This window comes from Erinaceus europaeus, chromosome 16 (assembly GCF_950295315.1).
Source record: "Erinaceus europaeus chromosome 16, mEriEur2.1, whole genome shotgun sequence".
Lineage (NCBI taxonomy): Eukaryota > Metazoa > Chordata > Mammalia > Eulipotyphla > Erinaceidae > Erinaceus > Erinaceus europaeus.
The window spans coordinates 25,708,276-25,729,268 of NC_080177.1; the positions used below are offsets into that span (position 1 = coordinate 25,708,276).

The window sequence follows — 20,993 nt, forward strand, 5'->3', positions numbered from 1 at the left end:
AAAAAAACTAGTTGAATGGTCTATTTCTAAATTTCTATATCTATCTAGAACTGTTTCTGAACTTTCGCTTCCATTTTATTAACCCATCTGTTCCAGTACCAGGTGTATTTCCTTATAATAATTGTGTCTTTTTAAAATTTGACAAGATGTCTTTGCACCCATTCGTCTCAGTTTCCTTTTTACAGAAACAAGACTAGGTATTCTCAAGCACTAGATCTTCTAGATATATTTTGGAATTACTATACCAGTTGGAGCTTGACTTGCACTAAGTGAACTGGAGAGGCTGATCTAAGCAAATCATAATGGGTTCATTAAAAAAATAAGATAGGTATCAGAGGCCCCAAATTCAGTCCCTGACACCACCATAAGTCAAAACTGAGCTGTGTGTGGGTTAAAAAAAAACTTTTCAACCAAGAGTCAGTTTTCTATTAATGTGCTTATTTTGATGTTTTGATTATACAGCTTAGTTTTATGATGTTATTATCATAACCAAACTGTTCAAATAAAATTGAACACTTTTGTATTTTATTAAAACAGTAGTGTATTTTCTAGGTAGAGACAGAGGCAGAGCCCACAGCACCAAAGCTTCCTTTAATGCAGTGAGGGTCAGTCTCGAACTTTGGTCATACACTTGGCAAAGTAGCACACTATCCAAGTGAGCTATTTTGCTGGCCCTAAGATTAATCAGTCAGTATTTTTCATTTTCTTTTTTTTTAATATTTATTTTATTTATTTATTCCCTTTTGTTGCCCTTGTTGTTTTATTGTTGTAGTTATTATTGTTGTTGTCGTTGTTGGATAGGACAGAGAGAAATGGAGAGAGGAGGGGAAGACAGAGAGGAGGAGAGAAAAATAGACACCTGCAGACCTGCTTCACCGCCTGTGAAGTGACTCCCCTGCAGGTGGGGAGCCGGGGTTCGAACCGGGATCCTTATGCCGGTCCTTGTGCTTTGCGCCACCTGCGCTTAACCCGCTGTGATACAGCCCGACTCCCTATTTTTCATTTTCATAACCTAGATGCTGATGGCTATTAAAAGAACATAATTATATATGTTTTTTTTTTCTTGTAAGAAACCTGATTGAATCTGCTGTGGTTTATGCTTTCCAGACTAAAACGTTGATGGGTGAAGTGATGAGAGAAGCTGCCTTTTCACTTGCTGAGGCCAAGTTCACAGCAGGAGACTTCAGGTAAGAAAAATGGGGATTTTGAAAGGACAGAGTGATTCCTTGTTCATATTTTTAGATGCTATTTTTAATTGAAAAAATAGAAAATATTAAGGGCCTAAGCAGTGGCGCACCTGGTTAAGCACACAATTACAGTGTGCATGGACCCGGGTTCAAGCTACTGGTCCCCACCTGCAGGGGAAAAGCGTCATTAATGGTGAGACAGAGCTGCAGGTGTCTGTCTCTTTCCCTCTCTCTCTCCCTCCCTCCTCTCAATTTCTCTGGCTCTGTTCAGTAATAAATACATAAATGATTAAAAAAAGAAAAATATAGAACATTAAAGATGAGTGATAATAGTCCTAATAAGCCCTCATAATAACACTTTTAATCCTAACACCACTGTCTTTATTACCACCCAAATGTACCTAGTACATAGGTGCAGACACAAGGTACCTAATATTTGATAGTTAGTATCTTTTAATACTTTTTTGTTTTCAGATGACTGCATAATCTGTCTCTAGGTGACTTATAATCTACTAACTTTTTTTTCTCAATTTTGCATCTTTGGGTTGATTTTTCAGATTCTTGGAACATTATAAAAGAGGCTCTGCTATCTTCATGCATATAAATTTTTATTTCTGTTTAATTCTTTGGCTAAGTTTTTGAGAATAGAATTGGTTATTTAAAATGGCTTATTTACTTATTTTTATGGATACAGAAACAAGTTGAGAGGGAAGGGGAAGATAGGGAAAGAGAAAGAGACACAGATACCTGCGGCTCTGCTTCACTGCTTGTAAAACTTTCCTTCTGCAGATGGGGACTGGGGAGTTAAACTCAGGCCCCTTTGCATTGTAACATGTGTGCTCTACTAGGTGTGCACCACTTGGCCCCTGGAATTGGTTATTTAAAAAGCATGGCTTTTAGGGGCTTTGTAATATTTGCTTAACAATTCACAAGTAATTTGTTGTGATTTTACTGTATGTTTTCACCAATTTACATGTTATGTGACTTAAAAAAATATTTATTCCCTTTTGTTGCCCTTCTTTTATTGTTGTAGTTATATTGTTGTTATTGATGTCATCATGGTTGGATAGGAGAGAGAGAAATGGAGAAAGGAGGGGAAGACAGAGAGGGAGAGAGAAAGAGAGACACCTGCAGACCTACTTCACCGCTTGTGAAGCGACTCCCCTGCAGGTGGGGAACTGGGGGCTCGAACCAGGATCCTCATGCTTAACCCTGCACTTAACCTGCTGCACTACTGCCCGACTCCTATGTTATGTGATTTTTTTTCAGATGAATCCAGACAAACATTTTAATCCTCAGTTTAACTTTTTGAGAGTTCAGATGGCTTTTACAGGTAGGAAGAGGAAATTGGTTTGGTGAGTGAGTGGGGAGGTAGGGCTCTTAACTTTAGTCTTTTCTTAGTGACATGGTATTGCCATTCTATTTTTTTTTTCCCCTTTTGTTGTCCTTGTTATCATTGTTGTTGTTCTTGCTCTCCTTGTTGTTGGATAGGACAGAGAGAAATGGAGAGAGGAGGGGAAGACAGAGAGAGGGGAGAGAAAGACAGACACCTGCAGACCTGCTTCACCGCTTGTGAAGCGACCCCCCTGCAGGTGGGAGCTGGGGGCTCAAACCAGGATCCTTACACCGGTCCTTGCGCTCTGTGCCATATGTGCTTAACCCACTGAGCTACCGCTGGACCCCCTTCTGCTTCTTCTTTCTTCTTTCTGCTTCCTCCTCCTCCTTCTCCTCCCCCTCCTCCTTCCTTCTTCTCCTCCTCCTTCTGCCAATTGAATAGGAGGAGGAAAGTTTTCTCCAAATTATGTACTAGCAGAATAAAAAAATCCCCAGTCATATCTATGTGTCATGTCTGACTAAAACTCAAGCTATCCACAGCTTTAAAATGGTTCTTTATTGGGCAGGGGAGGTAGCCAGTGGTAGAACGTCTTTGTATGCCTTGGTTTCAATCCTGGCCACCACATGAAAACAATAGAAAAGGAGTAAAACTCCTCGGATGGCAGAACAATGCTTGTGTGTATTTCTTATCACTCTTATCAAAAATCAAATTACAAGGTGGACTGGCTCAGTGATAGAGTGCATGCATGGGACCCTGGCTTCAACATTAAGCACCATGTTGAAAAAAATCATTCACTGTTGTTTTCTATGACTAATGTTTTGAATGTTGTTCATTTTCTGCTCTCTGAGGCCCTCTTCTGGCAGTAGTGATTTTTTTCCCCTTCTGTTCTGGAAAAGGGTAATACAAACAACATACCTCTTGTTGAAATTACCCACTGGATCTTTTTTTTTTTTGCCTCTAGGGTTATTGCTGGGCTCGGTGCCTGCACTATGAATCCACTGCTTCTGTTGGCCATATTTTCAGATTTTTGAATAGGACAGAGAATTTTGAGAGGGATGGGGAAGATAAAGGGGGAAAGAGAAAGATAGACACTTACAGACCTGCTTCACCACTTGTGAATCGACCCCCCTGCAGGTGGGGAGCCGGGGGTCATTGTGCGGGTCCTTGAGCGTCGTACTATGTGCGCTTAACCCAGTGCGCCACTGCCTGGGCTCCTCCACTGGATCTTTGTAGGCTTATTTCTCATTCTAAAAACTCATCTGACTCAAGTCTCTTTCTTTTATTCTGCAGCACTACAGTTATCCAAAATGTAAATAAAGCCCAGGTGAAGATTCGAGCAAAGAAAGATAATGTAGCAGGTAATATTTCAATACTTTAGAACATTTAGAAGAGAAAAAAAAAACATTAAAAATCAGCATGTTAGTGAAGTACAAACAGCAAACCTTCAGTGTCCCAGTTTCTCTTTTCTAGTTAGGAAAAGCTGGCTTTGCATGTTAAAACCATTTTAACTGGCAGTTGCCAGGGGGTGGGAAAGGGTAGTGGTGTTCACTCGATGCCCACCATGAATAAGTTGTAGAGGCCTGCTGTATATCTAGAGTTAACCCTATGGTGTTGTACACCTAAAAACTTTTTAGAGGATAGATCTTCTGTTACGTTGATGTTTTACAGATTTACTTACTTATCAGAGAGTGCGTGCATGTAACAGTGACCAGGCACCATTCTGGTATATGCAGTACCCAGAATGGAATCTGTTGTTTCACACACGAAAGAGCTCTGCTCAGCTGTAGCTTATTGTGGTGCTGGGGATTGAGTTGGGACTCAGGAGCCTCAGGCATGAAAGCCTTTATGGATAACCATCAGGCTATCTCCCCAGCCTTTGCTAATTTTTATTTTTTTTTTAATTTTGTGTATATGTATTTTAATGGACGAGAGATATATGTATACATAGACACATACACATACACACAAGCACCCAAGAGCACTGCTCAGATCTGGCTTATGGTGGTGCTGAGATTGAACTTTGGGATGTGGGAACCTCAGGCACAAAAGTATTTTGCATAACCACTATGCTATCTCCCCATGTACTAACTTCTTAGGACACATACTGAGCAGAGATGATGGCTATGCAAACAGACTCTCATGCCTGACACTCCCATATCTCAGGTTCAGTCTCCTTCACCGTAAGCCAGAGCTGAGCAGTGCTCTGGTAAAAAACACAAACAAACAAAAATCACATAAACACAGAAAGGGAGGTGATGGATGTGTGTATTGCCTTGGTTGTGGTGATGTTATCATATGCATATATCTTTTAAAAAAAGATTTTAAATACTTTTTTAAAGTTTTTAAAATTAATTTATAATTGGATAGAGACAGACAGAAATTGAGAGGAGAGGGGGAGAGAGAGAGAGAGAGACACCTGCTGCCCTGCTTTAACACTCATGAAGCTTTCCCCCAGCAGGTGGGGACCAGGAGCTTGAACCCAGGTCCTTGTGCATTTAATGTGTGCACTTTACCAGGTGTACCACTTCTTGGCACCCCATATGCACTTATCTGAACTCATCAAGATGTTTACGAGGGGATAGATAGCATCAAGGTTATGCAGAGACACTCATGCCTGAGGCTTCAAGGTCCCAAGTTCAATCCCCTGCACCACTATAAACCAGAGCTGAGCAGTACTCTGGTTAAAAAAAGGAGGGGGCAGTGTAATTTTTGCTGATGAAGTATATACCTCACTGTTGCTGAAAGAAAATAAAACACTTTTAAGGAGAAATTTCTATTACTAAGTATGTAATTTGTCTTTTGAATGGGGATGGATATTTAAGGCAGTTTCCTGAGTTTACTCATTGAAGCTATTCACAATTCTACACAATCTCTTTTGAGTATTTGTTGAACAAGACATAGCATAGTGCTTAATAAACAACACTTCACTGACAACATTTTTGAACTCATATGTTTCTGTATTTAACAGGTGTTACTTTACCAGTATTTGAGCATTACCATGAGGGAACTGACAGTAAGTATGAAACTTTTAGTGTTGTGTATGTCTTTGGAATCTCATTTCTAAGTAAGCCTTGCTCGTTTTTTTTTTTGTTTTTTTTTCTGTTTTTTTCCCAGAGTCAAGGCCTCAGTGTGTGATTTCAGTGTTCTAAGCTGCCTTTTCATTCAGCTAGAGACAGTGTGAGACCACAGCACTGGTGCTTCCTCTGGTGCAGTGTGGTACCAGGGTGCAAACCTGGCTGTGCTTATGACAGGGTAGACATCCCGCTCATGGTGCTGTCTCTCCAACCTGGTAGACCTTAGGAGTTCATTGGACCATTATTAAAAGCCCTCTTAAATGATAGTGGTCAAGATAGAAAGTCAATTAATCAAAAAGGTATCATGGCTGAGAGTTATGAAACATTGTGTATGTCTTAAAATGCTTTATTTCAATCCAGAAATATAACTGTATACTCACTGGCCATTTAAAAAATGTAAGCACAGGGCTTTTTACTATTCAGCTTTGGCATATAGTGATGCCAGGGATTGGACTTGAGGCTTCAGTAAGAGAGGTGCCCTACTGCTTGATTGTCTCCCTAGACCTGGTTTAGTCTCTTTAAAGTAAAATGAGATCTTACAGTCTGCTGAATAGCCTAGATTTTTAATAGACTACTCAGTTTTTTGTAATTACCTCACCTTTCCTTAATTTGATAGCAATTTATTTGCCTCCAGGGTTATTGCTGGGGCTTGGTGCCTGCACTACAAATCCACTGCTTCTTGCGGCCACCCCCTACCCCAATTTTTGTTGTTGTTGTTGGATAGGACAGAGAGAAATTGAGAGAAAGACACCTGCAGACCTGCTTCATCACTTGTGAAGCGGACCATCCCCCTCCGCTGCAGGTGGGGAACCAGGGGCTTGAACTGGGATCCTTGCTTTGGTCCCTGCACTTCATACCATGTGTGCTTAACCTGCTGTGCTACCCCCCCCCTTTTTTTTAATAGAGACAGAGAAATTGGGGCTGGGTGGTGGCGCACCTGGTTGAGCACATGTTACAAGGACCCAGGTTCAAGCCCCTGGTCCCCACTTGTAGGGGGAAGCTTCATGATTGGAGAAGCAGTGCTGCAGGTGTCTCTCTGTCTCACTCCTTCTCTGTCTTTCCCTTCCTCTCAATTTCTGGCTATCTCTATCCAATAAATACATAAAGGTAATTAAAAAAAAATAAATTGGGAAGGGTGAGATGCCTGCAACAGTCCCTCATGGCTTGTGAAGCTACCCCACTTAAAAGTAGGGACTGGGGACATGAACCCAGGTCCTTGCATATGGTAACTTGTGTGCTCTACAGGGTGCACCCCATGGCAGCTTTTTTTTTTTTTTTAAGTCACTGAATTTTCCCAAAGTTGTCAACTTACTTCCACAGAAACAACAGCATTCTTTAGTGGGCAGGATCTTTCATTGGGTTACCTGGACTTTTTACTGCAGCTGAGATAAACAAGTAGTCTAGAAAGCCCCCTATCATCAGAGCATGTCTGTACTGCACTGTACAGTCAGGGTGCTCTGCAAAGGAAGTGCAATGCTCCAGTTAATCCAGCAGGCTGTAAGGTGAGGCTGGCTAAAAGCTTTCCCTGTAGTTACAGCCAGAACAGTGCCCTTTACCAGCACCATGTTTGGGAGAGCAAGGTGCGCACTTTGTAGTTGCTATACGAGTGAATTTGTTTTTCAGTGTTTGCTGCTATTACAGCTTTTCTTCTCTTGTGGAGGTTTACTTACTAATTACAAATGTTGTCTGACTGGTTCTTGCAGGTTATGAACTGACTGGTCTAGCCAGAGGTGGAGAGCAGTTGGCTAAATTAAAAAGGAACTATGCCAAAGCAGTGGAACTACTGGTCGAACTAGCTTCACTGCAGGTTAGTGGCAGAAGAGCTGGAGAACTGTGGTTTGATTCCTAATTGAGTGGTTTCCAGTTGAGTGGGGGAAAGATTCAGATCACACTGGACTTAGTACTTTCAACTGTTTGCATATACCTGTGTGAAACAAGCCAAAGCTGCCTTGATTTCTGAAATGGTGGCTTCTCTCTGCTTTTTATTACTAACAGAATATTTGTGCAATGTTCTGCTTTTTACTAGAAGAGAGTAACAACAGTCAACATTAGATCTAAAAGCAAATATAACATGAAAGCTACTTTCCCCCTTGTGACTAGGTAACATGTATCCAAGTCATAACATGGAAATAGTGTTAGTGGGAGTCGGGCAGTAGTGTAGCGGGTTAAGCCATGTAGCGCAAAACACAAGGAAATAGTATTAGCTTTGTGGAAATCTCACAAGAACTTTCTTTTAAGCACAGTGAAAAGTAGTCTTGAATTCCAAGTATTTTTTTTCTTGATTACTTTAAAAATGTATTAGTGATTTAATATTGATTTATAAAATTATAAGATAACAGGTATAATTCCACACCTTTCCCACCACCAGAGTTCTGAGTCCCCATTCCCTCCATTGGAAACTACAGTAGTTTTCCCAAAATCACAGATATGGGTTGACTATTATTTCTATAACTATATTTACACATATTTGCCCATTTTTTCCCTATGGTCCCACCTTCTCTTCCATTCTAAGTAATGCCTACTATTTCTAGGTGCGACCCCTCCCACCTCCTACCCCCCCCTTTTTTTTTTTCTCTCTGGGTCCTGATGGAATTGGACTTCAGAGCCCTCTGGTCATCTTCCCCTAACATTTACCCATTTGGGAACATGGACAAAAATTCTTTATGGGGTTCAGAAGGTGGAAGGTCTGGCTTCTGTAATTGCTTCTCTCCTGGACATGGGCATTGGCAGGTTGATCTATACCCCCAGCCTGTTCTATCTTTCCTTAGTGGGGTAGGGCTCTGGAGAGTTGAGGTTCTGGGACACATTGGTGAGGTCATCTGCCCAGCGAGTTCAGAATGAAATCTTAGTAGCATCTGCAACTTGGTGGCTAAAATGAAGTAAGTTATAAAGTTGGGCAAAATGCTTAATGAACAGGAACCGTATAGTAGGGATAGAGCAGGTGGGAATAGGGACATTTGGATGAACAGAAGCTAGGAAGTCTATTTTAGGTATGTTCCTAGTAGCCCATGACTGGTAACTTTTGCAGGAGCTTGATAGCTAACCTGCAGGTGGATTAAAAAATATTGTCTGGGCAGATGGTGTCAGAGTTGATTACAGAACTAGAAAGCTGGATCAGTGTAGAAAGTAGCTCCCAAACGTGAAGAAAATAGATAAATACAATTAGCTATCACATTGATCTGACCTGGAGCCTGTATCTATTCATATTAAGCACAGGAGCCTGTGTAACTTTCTGGTATCTATCAGTCTGTATTCACACTCCGTGGTCACAGCTGGGAACATTGTAGGCTGCTCCAAGTATTTTCTTTGTACAGTAGAACCAAGTGAACAGTATGTGATTAGGAAGATTCTGTGCTTATGTTAATAATTTGTCCTCTTATTTTAGACTTCCTTTGTTACTTTGGATGAGGCTATTAAGATAACCAACAGGCGTGTAAATGCCATTGAACATGGTGAGTATAAGCTGCTGTGAGGCTCTTAGTTCCTGTCTGTGCCTCTAGACTCATTATGCAGCTGTTAGGAGTCAGGCACATACTGCAGAGTGAAGTGGCATTGTCCCTGCCCGCATCGGGGAGGAAGTAAAGTGTCAAGTTGTCTGACAGAAAGGTTGGTCTGATTTTGGGGATTGATATAGGAGAATGGTGAGTTAAAAATTGTTGGAATGTTTTACTAGTTTTTATTTATGAAAAATAAGTGGGGACTTTAATTCTCCCAAGCCCATGTACTTTCTTAGGTACTTTCCAACAACTTTTGTGAATACACTGTTAACTTCATTAAAAAGAATTTATTGATGAGCCAGGCAGCAGCACAACTAGTTAAGTGCACAAGTTATCATGTTTTAAGGGCCTATGTTTGAGCCCCTGGTTGGAGAGGCTTCACATACAGTAGAGCAAGCTGCAGGTGTCTCTGTCTTCACCCCCTCCCCCCGCCCTATTTCTATGTACTGATCATAATAAAAGTTAAGTTCTGTATATATTGATGAGAGAGGGAAGGAGGATGAGAACTAGAACATTACTCTAGCAATTTGATTTTAGGGCTTGAACTCAGGATCCCATGCTTGAGAGTTCAGCACTTTTTCCACTGTGCCACGTCCCACACTGCTGAATATTAACTATAAGCCTTTTCCCCTTAGACTTTATGTCCTGAGCCTGTGCTATTCTCTTTGATTTCTAAAAATGTTTCCCATTGAATGCACTTAGCTTCCACTTCTTTATTGCTTTAAAAATAATGACTGATTTATGTTCATACAAATTCATTTTGCTTAAGAAACTCGGTTATATGGTAGGAAAGCAAAATTTGAATAGCAAAAACCCCAAACTTATTTTGTTAGCAATTATTATTGCTAGGAAGGAAGTTACCTCATTTAAAAAAATTCCAAAACACATTTCCTGACTTCTTCCTATTCAAGGGTTATACATGGAATTACTAAACAAAAATAAAAGGGTATCATAGTTCGGTTCTCAAAGAGCTCATATTCTACATAGTAGACACAGTCTATGGAAAGTAGAATCTCATGATTGATACAAAACAACTTACTGAAATATGTCTGCTCTGTGTATCATTATTACTTTAACTCTTTTTTTTTTTTTTTTAACACAAGGTTATCTATGAAAGAGAGACCAGAACATCACTATGGACTATATAGTGTTAGGGCCCCAACTCAAGACTTCAGGCTTGCAAGTCTGCCACTCTAGCCAGTGTGCCACCTCCAAGGCTGCATGAATTGCTGCTTAACATCTGCATGCAGCTGGAGAAGTGGCATGGTGGATTAAGCATTGTATTCTCACAGAAGAGATACTGAGATTGACTTCCGGCACCATGTGTCAGAATGATACTCCGATTATCTCTCCTCTTCCTTTTATTTAATATATATTTTTTCCCTACCAGGATAATTGTTGGGGCTTGGTGCCAGCACAATGAGTCCACCACTCCTGGTGACTATTTTTTTTCCTTTTTTTTTCCCCCTTAATTTGATAGTACAGAAATTGAGAGGCGAGAGTAGTAGAGTGGGGGAGGCACCTGCAGTAAGTACAGTGCTTCACCACTCAATGAAGCTTCCCCCTGGCATGAGTAGTAGGGGCTTTGAGCCGGGTCCTTGTACATAGTAACACGTGTTTAACTAGGTGCACCACTGCCCAGTCCCCTAATAAAATAAATCTTAAAAATAACATGTGATTCAGTTAAGATATTTAAATTCAGGGTCCTCGGTTTATATATCATGGTTCAATACATTATCTGTCCATAGGAAAAACATGCTAGAATGGCCCAGGACCAGATCTTGACAGTAGGGCTGGGAAATAGCTCACCTGGTAAAGTCCATGCGCTGTTGTGCTTGAGACCTTGAGTTTGAGCCCCAGCCTCATATGGGAGCAACATAAATGGCCTTAGGGAAGCTCCGTGGATAGTAGAGTAGTGCTGTGGTGTCTCTCCTTTATCTGTCTCCCTTTACTTCATCTGTCCCTTTTTCTCAAAAAAATGAATGAAAAATTGGGCCCAGGAGGTTGCTTAGCATAATCACGTATATGCAAAGCCCTGGGTTCATTCCCCACAGCTGCATGAAAGAAAATTTATAGCAGTTACTTCAGTGTTTATATTATATTTCATTTTATGAATTTTTTTTTGTTACTAATGGCCTACTAAATATGCGTTCAACTAGAAAAAAAAGGCTTTATGCAAATGAGCACTGGAAGTTTGAATTTAAGAAAGTTGTAAGTTCTCACTTGTATATATGTTTAAACCCTAGTCATCATTCCACGAATTGAACGTACCCTTGCCTATATCATCACAGAACTGGATGAGAGAGAACGGGAAGAGTTTTACAGGTTAGTTAAAATTGCTATTGATTGGTTTTTGTTTCTATACAATGCTGTTTGCTAAGATATGTTTTATGATCTTTAAAATTAGCACAGCTTTTTATTCTGATAAAGAATAATATTGCAAAAGGCTGTGAGATAAATTTATGCTGTTTGACAAGTATCTAAAACTTAACACCAAAACTTTAAATCTGTTTACTCTTTAAGTGAAATAAAGATTCATTATAAGAGGCAAAATAGTCATTCAGCTAGTATGCTATTTCATGTTGAATATTTTCCAGAAGTGTAAAGTACCTGGGTATTACATACAGTATAAACTGGATCCTTAGATAATTAGCACAGTACTTAGAGAGAAATGATACAATTTGTTAATTGGCTATGAAATTTAGAGCTAGTAATGACAATAAATAAGTAGTATGGAGGGATAAGTGCCCCAGGTTCAGAGAAGTGGGAGACTATTAAAAAGGCAGTATTATTTAGAAAGACTTTTTTTTTTAACCTTGAGTAGTGAGTGTTTATAGTTGTAATGATCCCCAAAATTAATAATTATCTGAATACTCAAAATTTGTTGAGGTTAATTTCAGAGTTTTCTCAAACTCTGATAAGAACTTGTGAAATAATTCATTAGCTTAAAAAATATATTTTATTCTGTCTCAAATCTTTTATGATTCATACTACAAATTACTAAAATTGAAATCACTAAAAGTATTTTGTTCTAGTCTATCTATTCTTGTTACAAAACTGGATTAAGCCTGCTTAGTACTGAAACAGCATTTGAGAAATTTCCTCCATTATATTATAGGTTAAAGAAAATACAAGAGAAGAAAAAGGTACTCAAGGAAAAAACTGAGAAAGATTTGGAACAAAGAAGGGCAGCTGGAGAGGTGATGGAGCCAGCAAATCTTCTGGCAGAGGAGAAGGACGAAGATCTTCTGTTTGAGTAATTGTTCCCGCCCTGGCTCTTTTGGAAGTCCTAACATGGCACCATTTTAATTCATGGTGTGTAGGTCTGGTATGTGTGGCTACTTATTTTTTGGCCTAAGAATTTCACTGGTTTTAAGATTGTCCTTTACAGGATTACCTTTGTGGAATTGTATTTCAGCAACAACTATATCACATGAGATTTGTAGGAACTTTAGAAGTATCTGCACTTAAGCTCTGCAATAATGCCCCCCCTACTCTCATTTACATTTGTGTTAAAAATGATCTGCTTTCCAGGTATACTAGGAAATGCCCCTTAAGAAACAGCAGTGTTCTCGGGCCAACACATAGGCTACATACTGCTGGAACACTGTGTGTTCTCATGAGCAGAAATTGGTGTGGCTGTCTTGAGATTTTTGCGGCCTTCTTTGTGTTACTGTGGTTCATCTCTCCTCAAGCTTTATGAAAACCTTTGCTTTTCCTTGCATGACAGGTCCCCTGTCTATCATGGGAGCAGTTCTGCCTATTTCATTGTGACTGTGGCATATAGTAAACTTATTTAAAAATGAGTTGTTCTCTTTAGAACATTTATTATCTGAAGAGTAATAGCCATAATCTGGCTGGGGACATAGCCCAATGGGAGAGTGCACACTTCACATAAGAGGTTTTGCGCGTGATCCCTAACATCAAGGGGTGGTAGGGAATCATGTTCTCATGCTCAGCTAAGCACACAGGATTGGCATCCACAAAGACCTTTTTTTTGCACACATCCGACAGGTGGGCAGTCTCTCCTTTTCTCACCTCTTATACATCAGTGTCTTACTAATCAGTTATGGCAGTGGAAATGAACGCAGCAAGAAGAAATATTCAGTGGTTTTTTTTCTTTTATTAATTTGAAATAAAATTTAATTTTTATAATACAGTGTGCAGTATGACATCTCAAAATAACAGGAGTGCAGATACAAGGTAAGAGTATAAAGGAGGATTTAACAATAGATGTCAGAATGTTTACCTTTACTAAGGTTAAGTCCCTGGTTTATATTTTCCACACACATTCACAAAATTACATTCAAATTTATCAATACTTATTCTTAGGCCACGAGAAAAGGAAAAAAAAAAATCCAGACAGATTTTCATAGAAAGTAAATCTGGATTAGACTAAATACTATTGTTTATTCTGATTTAATAAAATCTAGTAAAGATCCCCTTTCCTTATTTTGACTTTCCATGTGCATTTCATTCCTCTAAGCAGATAAAAACTTCCTCCACACTGAGGCCTCATGTTCAGAACCACAAGAGGGACTGAAAGGCTAGACATGTATCTAAAGTATATTGCCACACTTCTTTCAAAGGAGTCTTAACAAATCAGTTTTCACTTTGCATAGGGCTGTGTTGAATATCAGCACATCCCTTTCACTAGGACTGAGAAAAGATTGGGACACAGCATTTCTACCATTCTGAGAAGTATTGGACTTTATTGAAACCTCCCATCATTTTAGATTTCCTAAAAGTATACTATGGCATAACATGTGCCTTGTAGGGTATTTGTTTGTTAAAGACACTTGAAATTTGATAGCATCTGGACCTAATGTCCCTATTTTCTGCTGGCTCAGGACTGAACAATAGCCACTTACTGACACTACCTGAAATCTCAGTTTAACCTAGCCAACATTTTAAATCAGAAGGTTGAAAATAGCTGTCAGTTATTATAAGCAGCTCACAGAAGTCCACTGTCTACCATAAACTACTTTTCATTGTAGAAGTGAAAACAGACTTCAAACATTTAAGTTCCTTGGTTCTCATTGTTAAAAAATCCATGGGGCCATTTCAATGTTCTTGCCATAAACTGGAGTGTTTCAAACCTGAAAAGATAGTACATTCCTCCCCTTAACCCAGGAATGTTACTTCTGACTAGAAACATTATCTTGAAACTATTTCTACAGAAGACACACACACTTAAACTTCATGGTCAAGCAAATTTAAACAGAAAAAGGCTACTGTCTACATTTGTTCAAATAAAAGTAGGTAGAAGGGAAAAAAAAGTATGTAGAAGGAAAAGTCAAATATATACATGACACTGAGACTATTAACATTTGCTTTTGTTAAATAAGTGACAACTCCATTATTACTCCAGTGTTTACCTAGGGAAATGCTGTATCTAAAGTCATAATAAAAATAAAATCTGAACATTCACATTTGAGGCTGTTTGTCACACATTACACTATTCCTAAAGATAACGAAAATTAACTTTCCATTTCAGCTACAGAAGTTGAGTCTTATGGCTACAGTTATAGAGACACTGTGAATATCCTATTAGTTTAAACATTTATGATTTAGCCAGCTGTTGCATTCTGGTCATAAGCAATAGACCTTGTTAGGATAAAAACCCATTTCTGTGTACTCAACAACTCCCCACTCCCAATGTTCTTTTCCTAAAATGTTTAAATGACTTTGAGGTCATCCTTAGCTTCTGATTTCAAGCCAGTTGCCATCGTATTTCTCAGGATGCCTCCTCCACCCCACTGCCAAAGCACTGTTAAGCTCTATTTTATATGGTGGTGTAGGAATTGAACCTGTGATCTCAGAGTCTCAGGCATGAAAGTCTTTCTGTATAACCATTATGCATGTCTCCTACCCCCCAGAATGTGTGCTTTAATTCCAATCACCATTTGTCAACCTAATGTCCTTATATAGTACAGTACTGAATTCCAGTTGATTTACCTAGTCATATAACACAGTCATCAAATTATACTGTGCTTATATATTAAGAGAAACTTCAAAATACTATGTTTCCTTCTGTAAATAAAAACACTATCGGGAAGAAATTTTTTAAATAGTATGATCTAGAACAAGGTTGGGGAACTTTTTTTTTTCTGCCAAGGGCCATTTAAGTATTAACATCATTCTCAGAGCCATACAAAATTATCAACTTAAAAATTAGCACTTAGTATTTCTATGAATACAGCTGTTTGCCTTGGCAGGGCCAGACCAAATGATTCTGCAGGCTGTATATGGCCCACTGGGTGGACATCTCCCACTCATAAATATGTTACACATTGTACTATGCAGATCAGAGAAAGGAAGCATGGTTATCAAGTTAGTTATGGCAATTTTATGGAAAACATTCAGAAAATCCTATCTTAAAAGATCAGTACAGGTTTTATGTATTTAAGTAGATCAATTCATGAATCTACAGTGAAGTTTGATCTTCCAATGTTTCAGGTAAAAAATATAAGAAAGGTGCTTCTAATGGAATGGATTTTTTTTTTAAATCAAATAACATAAAAATGAATTTAACCTTCCAGTAGCTCCAGGGCAAAGTAACACCCATTTGTTTTTGTTTTTCCAGGAAAGTATTTCTGATGATTTAAGCCAGTTTTCTAACCAAATACTGCTGCCTTGCCCAACGGACAGTAGCATGGGTCCTCTCACAAAATTCCCATGAGGCTATTTAGCATCAATGTACAGCTATGTGAGACATGGGCTGTGTGCATACACATCCTTTATAGAACTATTATGAGGCAGGGCAAAGGTGAAAAGGTTTTTGCATGAATAAAGCCAAACTGCTCTGTAGGAGTTTCCATTTAGAACCCCCCAAAAGGCAAGAGACTGGCGCCATGTACAGAGAAGAGAGACAGTTGTGCTAAAGTTGCCTAGGGGAGTTCTCACTAGTTTGAGATCTAAGGACAGTTCATACTGTCTGCCACCTTGAGAGTCTTGCTCTGAAGTAGCAGGGCTCTTCTATTGGCAGTCTGCCAACTCAAGTCCAACAATGCCATAGAATGGATGTTTCCTTCACCTTAGCCAAGTAGATGGCACCCACTGAGGTTCAGTATCAAGTTTGTTAATTAACCTAAGCAGTTCCTGATAAGCTTTATCAAGATCAGAATTCACAATTGCAGTATCAAAGTAGTGGCCATTGTTCTGCTCCATCTCTCGAGTCTTCTCAATAATTTCTCTCAATTCTTCAGGCTGCAAAGAGAAGATAAAAACTGTGAGGTTGTTCCATTCTTTGTCAATCTGGTCAAAGATGGCCAAACTCATCAAGAAATGACCAACTTAGCTTTCTTTCTGTCTTTCAGAATAACCTCCCTAGTCAAGATCACAGTGATCTCCTTTGCTCTGACATCAGGATTCATATTGTGAATCATTTGGGACTTAATATAACCAGCTCAGCATTGTTAGTTTATGATAGTTTTAGAATTTACTTATTCACGAGAGAGAAAATGAGACTTCATTCTGGCACTTGTGATGCCCAGGCTAGAACTTAGGATGAACTCATGCCTTTGGGTCCTGGATCATAATTTCCATATATTTCTATCTTACCTATAGAACTAAAGAACAGATTATAAATTGTCTACCGACATTCATTTTCACACATTTTAGGGCATCATAACCTCATCCTGAAAACAACTTCAGCAACTTTTGCAGCACAGGATGAACCTTTCTTGCTGCAGTGAATGGGGCAGGATCCAAAGTATCATCTATGCCTGGCTCTTGTGTTAAAAAACAAAACAAAACAAAAACCTTAGGGGGTGAGGGGGGATAATCTTTTTCTATGAAATACTGCTGGCCAACCTGACATTTAATCACATTTATTATTTTATAAAAACCCAGCTTAATACTTTTACATCTTTTCTGTTTTTGATACAGAGCAGGTAACGTGTGTGTAAAAAAAAAAAAAAGCCAGTTCTTTCACACAGACAAGTGTTAAGACTATAGGTACAAACTTATGCAGAACCCACCAGTTATTATGTATACATGCACAAGAAAGTTACACTGCCTCCAAATCATTCCTGTAAATGTAAAAGAATTGAACTTGAGCCCAACTGTCTGAAACATGATATATCAATACTATACAACAGGCTTTTACAATACCAAAAAATTGACATCATTCAACTGTTTGATCTCCCTTAATAGGAGAAAAAATAAAACAAACAGTTCTGGCTTGTCCCTAGGTAGTTTCTGTGTGCCACAGCCAGATACACAACATTCCAGGATGAAAATTAGAGCCACTTATCTGGCTATGGCACATAGAATCCTTTGTTCCCTTGAAGGACTCCAGCAGAACTGAACACACTGTGACATTCTTACTAAAACTTATGTTTACTAAAAACTCCAGATTAGTGAGAGAACATTCTAGAACTCAAAATAGAATCTAAGCTTTGTGGTACTTGTGTTGAAATGTAAATATTGAGTGGTTGAGAAAGTTAGTTTTTGCATAAAAGGCATAAAAAAATGCCATGACTTAATAAATGTTAAGCTTCAGATCTCACATATATTCACATCAATATCTAATTGGCTTTGCTTATCAAATTTAAGTCATTACTTCATCTTTTTCTAAGACAGCTTTTATTATATAATTTTATTATTTCTTTTTCCTCTTTTTTTTTTTTTTGACTCCAGGGTTACTGCTGGGGTTCCGTGCCAGCACTACAAATCCACTGTTCTTAGTGGCCATTTTTTTTTTTTTCATTTTATTGGATAGGACAGAGAAATACTGAGAGGGGAGGGAAGAAAGAGTGGGAGAGAGAAAGACACCTGATACCTGCTTCACTGCTTGTGAAGTGAATCCCCTGCAGCTGGGGAGCCAAGGACTCAAACCTGGATCTTTGTGCAGGTACTTATGCTTAGTAATATGTACACTTAACCGGATGTACCACCGCCTGGTCCCTGCTAGCACTATTTCCCAGAATCAAATATAAAATATTTATTCTTGTCCTATTGTGTGAGTGATGAAGTACTACTAGAAATAAAGTAAAATGTAAGTGGAGTAACAGGCAGTTGAGTTGGTAAAATAGTGCAGTAGCAATACTCAGCTTGCATCCCAAGAGGTCCCAAGTCTCATTCCTGTTACCAGTGGGTAGAGCTGAAGAATGCTCTTGTGAGAGAGAGAAAAGGAGGCAGGCAGCGCATATACCAACCTGTATCCAACCACTGCAGAAAATACCTTATAGTGTCCATGTGGAACAAATGCCAAGATTAAACACAAGTTGGGATGAAAAAGAAGACTCAGTAAGTTTAGAAAGATTGATCTTTTAAGACTGTTTTCTGATTATTTTTCTAAATTCCCCAATGGATATAAACCACACAACTTCTACCTTTTTTTCCCCTCCATTTGTTGGATAAGACAGAGAAAAATCAAGAGTGGAGGGGGGAAACGGGGAGAGAAAGACACCTGCAGACCTGCTTCACTGCTTGTGAAGCGACCCCCCTGCAGGTAGGGAGCCGGGGGCTCGAACCGGGATCCTTACACTGGTCCTTGCGCTTAGTGCCATGTATGTTTAACCTACTGCGCTACTGCTTGGCCTCTTAAATCACACAACTTCAAAATAGCCCAGAAGTTGAAGAAAATGACAAAGGAAATTAGAAAATATTTCTTTTTTTTTTTGCAGAAAGACTTTCTTGGAAAGTATTTCTAACAAGACTGGATACAATTAAAATAACTGCTTAAAAGGACATTTAAAGTTTCAAGTGAGTATATTAGGAAATAAAAAAGACCTATTACCTAAATTTTCAGCTTAGGAAATTAAAAGCAAGTACAAATGAAACCACAGTAAGGAATGAATAAAAAGACCAAAAGTCAAATAAAATGGAAGATAAATTTAACAAATACAGAAGTCCTCCAACTTAATTATTTCTCTGAAGTGCTTGGTTCAATTCATATACAATTTTTAAAACTGAATTCCTAAAAGAAGCCTTCTGAGTTTTTGTGGTAACACCTTAGTAATTTATCATATATGTTGTTCATTTAAAGTATATGGTTCAAGTCAGTTGTACAGGAAATACTAGAACCAATTAAAAAACCTTACCACCTGGGGGTCGGGCGGTGGCGCAGTGGGTTAAGCGCATGTGGCGCAAAGCGCAGGGACCGGCGTGAGGATCCCGGTTCGAGCCCCCGGCTCCCCACCTGCAGGGGAGTCGCTTCACAGGCGGTGAAGCAGGTCTGCAGGTGTCTATCTTTCTCTCCCCTTCTCTGTCTTCCCCTCCTCTCTCCATTTCTCTCTGTCCTATCCAACAACGAATTGCGTCAACAAGGGCAATAATAATAACCACAACGAGACTACAACAAGGGCAACAAAAGGGAGGAAAAAAATGGCCTCCAGGAGCGGTGGATTCATGGTGCAGGCACTGAGCCCAGCAATAACCCTGGAGGAGGGGAAAAAAAAAAAAAAAAAAAAAACCTTACCTCCTACATACACACAAAACATACCCATTAGTAGTCATTCCCATTTTTCTCCCAACCCCTACTGGTCTATTTTAGATTTCTATAGAATTGTTTATTCTAGAAATTCCATGTGGTGTAATCATACATTATATAGTCTTTTGTGACTGGCTTCATGTAACATTAATTTTCAAGGCTAATACTACTTGTCGCAGTGTAGCGTCACTTTTTTTGAGACCAGACCACCTTTCACCTTTTTATGTAGTGAACCCCAGGGCCTTTCTCATGCAAGGCATGTGCTCTACATGCTGCCAGCCCTGCTTCATTCTTTTCTGGTTTTCAACACTTAGAATAAAAGTACAGGACTGGAGACACAGCATGATGATTCTGCAAAAGACTTCTGCTTAAGGCTCTGAGAGCCAAGGTTTAGTCTCCAGCACTACTGTAAGCCAGGGCAAAGCAGTGTTCTGGGGAAAATCTCTCTTTCTCATTAAAATAAATAAGATACTAAAAATTCACCTCCTTGCCTCCATTTACGTACATATTTAAACAGGTCATTTTGACAACAATGCCAATGTAATTTAATGGGAGAAAGGATAAGAGTAATAAGAGAGGGAGTCGGGCAGTAGTGCAGCAGGTTAAGCGCACCTGGTGCAAAGCACAAGGACCAGCTTAAGGATCCCGGTTTGAGCCCCAGGCTCCCCACCTGCAGGGGAGTCGCTTCACAAGCAGTGCAGCAGGTTTGCAGGTGTCTGTTTTTCTCTCCCCTTCTCTGTCTTCCCCTCCTCTCTCCATTTCTCTCTGTCCTATCCAACAACATCAATAAACAACAATAATAATAATTACAACAATAAAACAAGGGCAACAAAAGAGAATATTTTTAAAAAGAGTAATAAGAGGTATCATAAAACTAAAGGATTTTAAGAAGAAAATATGATAAATCTTCTAATTTCAGGGCAGAAGGTAGTTTAATGGTTAGGCAAAGAGACTCTCAAGCCTAAGGCTCCGAAGTCCCAGGTTCAATCCCCCACACTACCATATGCCAGAGCTGAACAGTGCTCTAGTAAAAAAAAAATAATAATAATTTCAGAGCAGGTAACATTCTTAGACCATACACAAAAATCACTAACCATGAAAAAAATGTATTCATTAAAATTAGATCTTTCTGACCTATAAAGATTTTTTAAAAGTAGGGGAAGTGACAGTTCAATGTGGCAGGAAGATGTTGGTTCACCTCCTCTCACAGATATACCAACTATACAGCTACACAGGGAATAGTTTTCCTGAAAATAAGTTGAACAGCTTCTTCATAAGAAAGGACACACAGAAATGGGCAGGAAACAAAACAAAGCAAATACTCACAGTGGAGATTCACAATTGCAGAGATCATATAAATGTGGAGCATCTCCCTGAGAAGGGTTAATACCCCATACTAGTCACCACTGGGGCCTGCACCAGAGACCCTCTTCCAAAACAACTGGCTTTGCCAAAAGCAAT

At 39.2% G+C, this 20,993-nt stretch overlaps 2 protein-coding genes across 4 annotated transcripts in view; one reads left to right on the top strand and one right to left on the bottom strand.

Moving 5' to 3' along the window:
* ATP6V1D (ATPase H+ transporting V1 subunit D) overlaps positions 1–20,993 on the top strand; it is a 42,914-nt gene that overhangs the window by 9,005 nt on the left and 12,916 nt on the right. Inside the window, exons 3-10 of one of the 3 annotated variants that reach the window (XR_009545302.1) lie at positions 1,108–1,187; positions 3,814–3,881; positions 5,492–5,536; positions 7,301–7,404; positions 8,983–9,049; positions 11,341–11,419; positions 12,213–12,409; positions 17,738–17,951. Coding sequence is in view for 1 of the 3 variants with exons in the window: in XM_007525816.3 (XP_007525878.1) it covers positions 1,108–1,187; positions 3,814–3,881; positions 5,492–5,536; positions 7,301–7,404; positions 8,983–9,049; positions 11,341–11,419; positions 12,213–12,354 (585 nt within the window). In the remaining 2 variants the exon portion in view is untranslated. Of the gene's footprint in view, positions 1–1,107; positions 1,188–3,813; positions 3,882–5,491; positions 5,537–7,300; positions 7,405–8,982; positions 9,050–11,340; positions 11,420–12,212; positions 12,901–17,737; positions 17,952–20,993 lie in introns of those variants that run through there. The other 2 variants (XR_009545301.1, XM_007525816.3) reach the window with 2 other exon arrangements.
* The window catches only part of PALS1 (protein associated with LIN7 1, MAGUK p55 family member), a 106,857-nt gene continuing 99,077 nt past the window's right edge, over positions 13,214–20,993 (bottom strand). Inside the window, exon 14 of the mRNA XM_060174783.1 lies at positions 13,214–16,303. Within this exon, the coding sequence (XP_060030766.1) occupies positions 16,127–16,303 (177 nt within the window). The 3' untranslated portion in view covers positions 13,214–16,126. The remainder of the gene's footprint in view (positions 16,304–20,993) is intronic.